Source organism: Uranotaenia lowii, chromosome 3, assembly GCF_029784155.1.
Source record: "Uranotaenia lowii strain MFRU-FL chromosome 3, ASM2978415v1, whole genome shotgun sequence".
Classification (NCBI taxonomy): domain Eukaryota; kingdom Metazoa; phylum Arthropoda; class Insecta; order Diptera; family Culicidae; genus Uranotaenia; species Uranotaenia lowii.
In genome coordinates this window covers 357,239,208-357,248,682 of record NC_073693.1, presented here as the reverse complement: position 1 = coordinate 357,248,682, position 9,475 = coordinate 357,239,208, and the positions used below count along the sequence as shown (strand labels likewise).

The following is a 9,475-nucleotide window of genomic DNA, read 5'->3' as shown; positions in this document are numbered from 1 at the left end:
TATTCAGTTTCAAATTAACTTTTTCAAGAACTGGTGATAAAAAATGATGCGAATTGAACCCAGTTTTTCACAGTTTAAAACAGTTTTTTCACCCGAGGATAGGATTTTATTTGAGTCCTAGATTTATTCTAATCAGGAATAGATGTGACAGTAGGCTCAAGTTATATTTAATTTTATACTATTTTTTCAAAAATGTGAATTTGTTTTTAAAGTATTGCTCTGGTGATTGTTATTCTAATGATATTAATTTTTTTTGTGAATATTTGTCAATGTCCCATAATCATTTGTTTTCTGATAAAATCATTGCAAAATGTCTTATTTACAATTTATTCAAAAAGTTAAATAATATGATTTTTTTTAAATAAAATAAAAGTAAGATAATAAAAAAAAGTTGAAAAGTTTAAAATTGCGTAAATTTATTTTTACAACAAACGATAAACATGATGCTATTTCGTTTAAATGCAAACAATTCATTTGATTTATTTGAGTCGCCGAAACGTCAAAAGAAAAAAATAAACTGACAAATTGAAATTTCTTTTGGATGTGGAAAATTTAATTCCATAATTTATTGGTGCTCATGTATCTTCAGTTTTCAAAATATTGATACCTTAATGATGCTTATTTTTGCAATCTCTGAAAAATTATAACCCAAAAATGCGCGCATTTTATTCATAGAAAAATGAGTACCAAATCAAGCTATCATTCTGATCTCCCTTTTTTCTTTATTGTTTTAAATCAAAGCTCAATGATATATTGTTTTGTTATTTTTAAAAATAAAACCAAATAGTGCTTTCATATATTGGTTTGACATCGTTTTTCGACATATTGATGCTTAAATTGTACCTTATTTTGCCAACGGAAAATGCCAAATTATGCTATCTTTTTTATCTCACTTCCCGCACTATAAAAATAAATGAAACCTTAATGATGCCTCGTTTTGTTATCTTGGAAAAACCAAAAAAAGCTTTCATTTTGGTCTCAATGCCATATAAAGGTATTGGTTAGGTATCATCTTTTCACATATTGATGCTTTAATGAAACCTAGTTTTGCTATCGGAAAAAATACAATACTAAATTATGCTATCATTTTGGCATTGATAGCTCATTTTGGTAACTGTTTGCTATCGATTCAGGCATCAAAGTCTGCTCGGGCAAAATACTGTTATTACCGAAAGTTATTTGGAAAAATTATCACTCTCTCGCGGAACCTACAACGGATTTGTGACTTATTTTTCTCCCATCTCGTCAAAATTGATAACACGAGCACGATTCTTTCGGTTGACCAACATCAGCTTATCAGCAGCATAGAAGTTTAGTTCTAGTTCAACATGACAACGCAGCAGATCGCAGCTCTGCTGCTGCTGTTTACTTGCTTTGCCCTGGTGATTCCACCAAGTTCCCCGACGACAACGTCGGCCGTGCTGAAGCTGGGCTGCGATATCGAGGATCGCGTTTGCTATCTGCGGAATGTCTACGCCTCGGAGGGAGATCGTTTCAAGAATATGGAAGGATCGGAGGGTGCTGATGTGATCGAGTTTTTCGACTGCCACATTCATACGTTGCCACGGATTCCTTACATTAAGAGGGTACGTGCAACGGGGATTAACCTGGTACGGATTCTGGAGAAGACATTTGCCACGGTTGTACATCTGGATGTTTCTTCAAATCGATTGCGGGAGTTTTCGGCTGGGGCCTTTGAATGGCCGGAGGAGGTGCAGTCTTTGAATATTGGAGGGAACCCGCTGTTGAGAGATGTAAGTGTCGTTAGGAAACTGGTTGAGCTGATCGATTTGCAGATGCCGGATATGAAACTTGATTTGGAATTAGTGGATAAAAATATTTTCAGCGAGATGAAAAAGTTGAAAACGCTGAATCTGAGTAATAACAAGATTGTATCGATACCGGTTGGAATTTTCAATAGTTTGAAGTCGCTGGAATTGTTGGACCTGAGTAATAATTACATAACACGTATCAATGCAGGTTCAATGGTTATAATTTACGAGCCGTATAGTTTGCGGAAACGCAGTTTGACGATATCGCTATCTAAGAATAATATTTCTATCATAGAAAACGATTCGTTTATGGTCGTGAAAAATGTGGATCTAAGCGATAACAAGTTGATTGGGATTGGATCAACTGCTTTCAACAATGGATCAGAACTGGAAACTCTTACACTGTCGGGTAACAGACAGTTGAGGAATTTCAATTTTCTCAAACCCTTAGGCACTCTTCACACCCTGACGATGAGCAACATGAATTTCACCTTCGCCGGTATTCCGTTGGATGTCTTCCGAGGACAGGATAATTTGGCATCACTGGATTTGTCACACAACGATATCGAAACGCTACCGATTGGGATATTTTCGGATCTTTCGTCAGTGAACTACATCAATCTACGGTATAATCGCATTTCTCACGTGGAATTTGGCACCTTTTCGATCCGGAAATATGACCTGATTGACGAGATCGATCTATCCTACAACGAGCTCAGTGACCTCAACTATCTGGTGTTTGTGCCTCTGAAATATCTGCGGGTGCTCTTATTGCACGGCAATCAGATACCATACGTCAACACAGATCAGCTGAAGCGTAGCAGAAGTCTTCAAAACTTCGGAATCCAAAACAACCCCATCAGCTGTTCAGATTTGGTCGACCTGCTCGGCGTCTACAAACTGGTCCTCGATGGGCAGGAATTTGTAGCTCACGAGCCCAACGTAAACGGTATCAGGTGTAATCCCTCGGATCGTCTTGTTTAGTTTATGTAGTGTACATTAGTAGAGTCTTAACACCAAATATAGTTCACTTCAGCTCAAAGCAGCTGGCAACTGAATCTATGTCTCGACTCACTTAAATCAATCGCTTCCCTGTCCTACCTCTGCTGCACAATCCGATCTGAAAGAACCAAGGAATGTGCCGGAGGATAAAAGAAAACCTTTTAGCAAAAACATTATTGCATCGTCATGTGTCCATTATTCATGAGAATAAACCGGGCCCTGGTTCCGTTTCCGATTCCTGTTCGCAGCAGCAGCAGCGGACATGGGAAGGAAGGTATCAGCCAGAAGGATAACGAATTCGTAATTGGCATACATTGCTAACCTTTTGGGTGTGTGCTCTTTTTTCACCTTCCTTCCTACCTTGGCTATATGTATTCCACCAAACCGATTCGGAGGAAGTTGCATACGCTCTTCGAGACAGTAAGATTCTATCATCGAAAAATATCCTGGGGAGCTTTTATGTTTAGTTTTTGTTCCTTCTCTCAGAAATACATGGAGGTGTACCTTTCGGATGATTCGAGAATCTGAGGGATATGGGTAGCCGATTCAGTTTTCCCTTCTTTTTTTGTTCACTGTAACAGCTGCTGGCGTTCGGTAAGTCAATGTTACATCATTTAGTAGACGATGGAAAAATTATTTAGTGAACCCACACTACTTTCTGATTACATTCGGTACCTCATTGTAGTTTTATTGATGATGGCGCTGGAAAAGTCAAGTTGCGTTAAATTCCTAATGATAAATCAAATCCAAATTGTGGAGGTTTTTGAAATTTTGCTGCACATAAAATAACAAGGAAAAAAAGCAAAAGCATAAATGAGACCCTTAGATCCAAAGTGGTATAAGTGCATTAAAACTGATTTCGAGAAAAAAAAACACTTGAACTTCGTTGTGTTATATTTAGTAGATTCCATATGGGTCTTTCCATACCAAGTGACCATGAAAATGCAACGACCCTCTTAGATTTCGCTCAAAATCAGTAGGGTGACTTATCATAACGTAAATAAGAAAAATCCAAAGTTTTGGGGGAATCGGACCACCCTCCCTCAAATGGCAGCTCCATCGAAAAGTGCACATTTTCACAACACCCCTTTTTTGTGATCATTGTTGAGGATAAGCGGAACCATTTCCATTTGAAATTAGCGGGGGAAGCGGTGGACGAGCCTTTCAAAATTGCCAATAAAATACACCAAATACTTTCTTCAGGGCTTCAGCAACTTCTAAAACCATTATTATATATGAGACAATTGTATATCGTGACTTGGTACAACTTTGTTTCGAAGACAGCGAACCATTTTATTCAATATTTAACGTGTCAGGTTTAAAAAACTATTTTTTAAGAGATTTTTTTTACTTTGACTGTAACTCCAGAGAGTGATGTGATAGGACTTTGACAAATTCAACAAACTTATGTATTTTGATCAGCTAAACATCTTTGTTGAAGACATCAAAGCCCTTATTTGAAAAATAAAAAAGATAGCATTTTTATCTCGCTATCGGTGGACCCCTCGGCAAAAATTTTGATGCTAGAATATGCTCCATGTAAAATTGAATAATGTTGCTGAAGACATCAAACGTCTATCTCTTCATCCCTGGGCGCTATTAATTTCGTACAGCTAGATTGATGTTCTGCACCACTGTGCAATGATAGCTAAGACTATGTAAACAAAGCTACGAGGGGTTGTTCAATACTGTTTCGCGTGCAACGAGATAATTACTGTTGAAGCAATGTAGCAGTTCAATTGTCGGACCCTGTAGTACCAATATGCGGAAGCAGATCCATCCTTTCGGAGGCGTATTTGTAAGATGTATTGGCGTAAAGGTGAAATTTCACGAACTTCCCATCTTAAAAACTTGATATCTCCGAAACGGCTCAAATTGTTTTGAGTGAATAAGTGATTCTTATGTAAAATTTCACGCTGAATCCATTGGCACCATCAAATCAAAACTAAAGGTGGGGGCATTTTGAGATTATCGCAATTTTAGTTTTAAAATGCAAAATTATTATTTTTTTTTGTTTCGATTATAGTCGTTTTACCCTCTTCATGGCATTCGCGACTTTATCAACGTTGCAGTTGGCGGATCGTTATTGAAAAACTTATCCGGTACAACTGTGTTCGATGTTTACTCTTGGGCTCGAACTCGCGGACATCGGCTCAGGAGACAACAGACTTGCCAACTGAGCTATATCACAAGCCCATTAATGCAAAATTATCTAGTTTGGTAACACTGCCGAAATTTTTTTATCAACTCATTTGATAGCTTATAATATATTCTTAATAGGGATGGTCTTATCTTCTACCGTTTTCGAGATGTTAAAAAAACAAAAACAGTTTTTTTGGCTAAAATTGCCAAATTTTCAAAAAAGGGGGGGCTGCCATTTGAGGGAGGGTGGTCCGATTCCCCCAAAACTTTGGATTTTTCTTATTTATGTTATGATAAGTCACCCTACTGATTTTGAGCGAAATCGAAGAGGGTCGTTGCATTTTCATGGTCACTTGGTATGAAATGACCCATATATATTTTCATGAACTTTTTTCATGAGAATGATTAGTTTTAAATGAAAACAATGCAATTTAGAAATTTTCACAAAAAAAAAATTATTTGACGTTCATTTATTTTTTTTTATTTTGACACTTATACCCTTTTGCCATAAACAAATTTTGACATTCAGCTATTTTGATCTTGTTGATATGGGTAAGAAAACATAAATATTTATTTCTACAAGAATCAAATAATTTTTGTTCTACAATTCGATTATTTTTGGCTGTTTTGATGGTGCTCTGGTATTGACATAAAGTTAAGAGATTTGTTGTCTAAAATTCGACATTGTCTTTTCAACATCTACCATCATGTCACCATCTACCGCCCAGTTAAGCGGTTTTTCAACTTCAAACATGTGTAATAAAAAAACGACGGCAGATTTTTATTCGCTTTCTTTTCCAATACATCTCAAAACTGCTCTACTTTGAAAAAAAAATTTAGTGGAATGCGAAAAATATACGCTTTTAAAAATAATTAACTAAACGTTAAGGTGTTCAACTGGCCCTATTACCGCCCACTCGACTTTTTCGAGTATCGATAATGTTTTCTTAAGGAAAAACTATCTAACAACACGGAAACTGTTCTTTTTAATATTGTCCATGTAACGAGCTGTCAAAACCATATTTTGGATTTTGAGAGAATACATTTTGTGAAATCTTTCCCGCAAATTTTGTACAAATTTTAACAAAGTGCGTTGACTGACAAAATGATGATTCCCGGCAAACAGCCTCAAGTAATCGGTTACTTTCAGCGATAAAACATCATTTTCTAACGTAATCAAACTAAATGCTTCTTACAATTTACACTTTTGACACAATACATGCGTTAAAAACAAAGAAATTGTGCGTGACCGGTAATTAGGAACCCACACTTTTATTTATACACCAATTACCGCCCATCGCTAAAGGCTTCAAAAAACAACAACTATTGAAAAAATCGAAAATTTTCCGATGCAAATCTATTCTACAAAAATCAAACTATTGCTTCAAGTCGATTGTAGGACAAATAGGTACTATTTAGTAAACAAAACCCCTTTTTTCCCTAGGAGCACAGTTATGCTTAGTTCGCTAACAGGCGTCGAATTCAATAATTTGACCGGAAACGAAAAACCAAATATTTTATTTCTGGCTATAGTTAGCATAATTAAGTGATGATTTTTCAATGAAATGGTCGAACAAAGATGCCGACACAGAACACAGGTCTTATTTTTGGAGAAAAAATTCCAGTTTTTTCGAAATACACACAAAAGGGTGATTTTGGGCGGTAAATGGTGTCTGGGCGGTGAATGGTGACTTGATGGTAATTAGTTAATTTCTCTAAACAAAGATTTTTCTCAGGATTAATTTTATAATAATTCGTGTAAGGTATTTTTCCATTAAATTTCAATCACTACATGTTTCGTACGCCTTTGCCTGATCAATTGACCATTGGAAAGGGACTTGCAGTCACTATGAGTTGATTTTTAGAAGTGAATCAACGAAAGGCGCTTCAATATTAACCCAACTATCTCGTACAAATACATTTTTGTAGTTTCAAGCATTTGTATAAGCCTTAAATCCGTGACACACTTCATATATCCAGAAATCAAGAATTTGCGATCCACTCATTGGTGGTTCAAATAATAATAATAAGATTTCCACTACAATTATTACTAAAAGAAACGAGATGAATCACAGTTGGTAGTAAATTTTAAATCATCATCAACTGTTCGAAAGAAAAGGTAATTTATTTTTTTTTTGGTCCCGATAAAAAAAAACTCTACTTTCTGGACATCACGTTAGCAAAAGAGTGTGTATTGTTCTTATGTTCATACCTTACATGCTCAAATTTCATTAACCAATTATCGTTGAAAAGTAACCATTTTCACACCTTTCCGCGTTAAGTGATTTTTTGACTTTTCGCATAGAAATCGGTTTTTACCTTCTCCTGAGAAGTGATGAACCAAGAAAAAAAAAATGCCAAAAAGTTGGAAAATGGTTGTTATTGAGCCACATTTTGAAGAAGCATTTCTAGTATTTCATTAAATTATAGAAAATTTCAGAAAAAATGAAAAAAAATCAAGATTTTTAGAGGATTTACTGTTATTTCTTTAGCGATTTCGTTTAGCAGCTTCGTTCAGGGCTCGCTGTTTAGGCTCCACAACCTGATAAAACTTGTGGATGTTGATGACCCAGCCATAGAGTCCAGCAGCTGCCGCCGATTTCGCCCGAATCTTGTCCGGATCGAAGTCCGTATCTTTATAGTACTTTTGCTACGCTTTGATGACCTCCGGGTGAATGTGTTCTTTGTCGTAGTAGGTATATCAAATCGCCCAAAAACTATCCCACATTGTTCATCATCAGTTTACATGCCTTCCAGCTACGATTTTTGGGAATTTTCCCTTTCTGTGAGAATGGAACCAACACAGCAGAGCAAACTTTCACCACCTGTTCTGGTGGATATCCGAAGGATTTCAGCTCAGTCAGATTGGTTTTGTCCAAGGTGTCCAAGGCCTGTTGTGCGGCAAGCAAAGCTGGCTCTGCTTTGCGCAGGTCTTCTTTGAAAAATTTTGGCTTTTTCCCCGACTTCTTCGATGACTCGAATCCTTTTCTCTTCCTCTGCTGCAAAGTTGTTGTGGCAGTAGTGCGGATCCAAATGGATTAGTTTATTCTCTAAAAAGATTAATTTTCAATGAATATTAAAATTTATTATCTTTTAACAGTATGTACAATATAGATACCTACCTTGATTTTGATATCCAATAAAATAAAGTGATATGTTTTGGTCGACCTCCGATTATACCGATACAGTTATCCAAAATAAGCATTGCCTTTATACAATCGCCGTAGATGGAATTCAACTTTTTCGTTCCTAGCCGCAAAGGTACCAACAAGATTAACGTCGGTACCAGTCACCCGGTTTCTTGCTAGATTCCTTCCCCAGAGAATTGGCCATCCTCATAGTTGTGAGTGTTGTAATTTAATCTGAACTGCTCAGCCACCGAGTTTCAGCGCCAGCTGCGGCCTAGGAAATGCGTAATTAAACTTTTGCGCCAACAACATCTGTCCCGATCGGATCATGCAACCTTCTTCCTCCACTATTGTTTCCGAGCTCCTATCTTCGATGGCATCGGTCTTCGTTTCTTCCGCAGGGCTTTCCACATAAATTTCCGAGGAAGACTGTCTCATCTGAACCTGCTGCTGTTCAAAAACATGTTAATGGTTTCCAAACTGGCACTCGTCAGTTCTACGCGAATTTTTATTCGACGCTGGGCCGGGGAGCGGAGGGGGGGGGGGGGGGGGGGGGATTTCTGATGGTACCATCGGTCCCAACAGCCACAGCGGTTGTTCCTTCGGAAAAATTGGTCTTTAATTTACTGCTCCAGCCAAATGTCACGTTGTTCTACATGGTCATCAGTTTTGATTCCTCTTTGCCCTTCAGCTCATCGCCAGTGTTGCTGCCATTATCGAAAACCATAAAATGGTTATTTTTTAACAATAAATGGTTTAAAAAAATGAGCGTGTAGAAGGACTTTGGAGCCAAAGGGGTATAAGTACTGCACTTAAACCCCTTTGCTTTCATACAAAATGTGGCTTTCAATTGGAAAAGGGTGTCCACGATGAAATTGCCACACTATGAAATTGCTCTAATTTTTTAACCGTTGCACAATATGGAAAAAAGTGTACAAACCGCGAAGAAATTCAATATCTTTCGTCCTACATGAACCAAATCTATGAAAATATACTTTCCTTATGTTAAAATTTCCGGAGAATCGATTGGACATAGTTTTAAACGCCGTAAAAAGCTTACGAACGGAGATATAGTGCCTTTTTTAACCCCTAATTCCCTCTATATTTTGTAAACATTCCAGAAAAAACACTGATTCGAACAACACGGAAAAATTGAGTTATTCATAAAATGTCTTGTGATTACACCTTCAAAATAACTAATCGGTAGTTGCTCAAAATTTGTATATCCTCAATTCAGTTTTGAGTAGTTTTGGGTTGCCAATATACATTTTTTGAACTAAAACTCGATTATGCAGCTCTGTATAAAAAGTTTGCTGTTGTTGGAATCTGTTGAACAGGGATGTTCAAAGCTAATTGTGAGCTTTTTCTGCATTTTAATGAAAAAAAGAGCAAGAAGAAAACAATTAATAAGAAAAAAAAAACATTCATGGA

General features: G+C 36.8%; 1 protein-coding gene across 1 annotated transcript; it reads left to right on the top strand.

Moving 5' to 3' along the window:
• The first annotated feature begins 1,316 nt into the window (after positions 1–1,316).
• LOC129757016 (leucine-rich repeat transmembrane neuronal protein 3-like) lies at positions 1,317–2,815 on the top strand. Its single transcript, XM_055754103.1, has one exon. It carries the CDS (start codon positions 1,329–1,331, stop codon positions 2,754–2,756), a length of 1,428 nt encoding a protein of 475 aa, XP_055610078.1. The 5' UTR covers positions 1,317–1,328; the 3' UTR covers positions 2,757–2,815.
• Positions 2,816–9,475: the final 6,660 nt, after the last annotated feature.

What these genes read in the sequence shown, in the direction of transcription:
- LOC129757016 (XM_055754103.1), top strand. Translation starts at nt 1,329, where the DNA reads ATGACAACGCAGCAGATCGCAGCTCTGCTGCTGCTGTTTACTTGCTTT.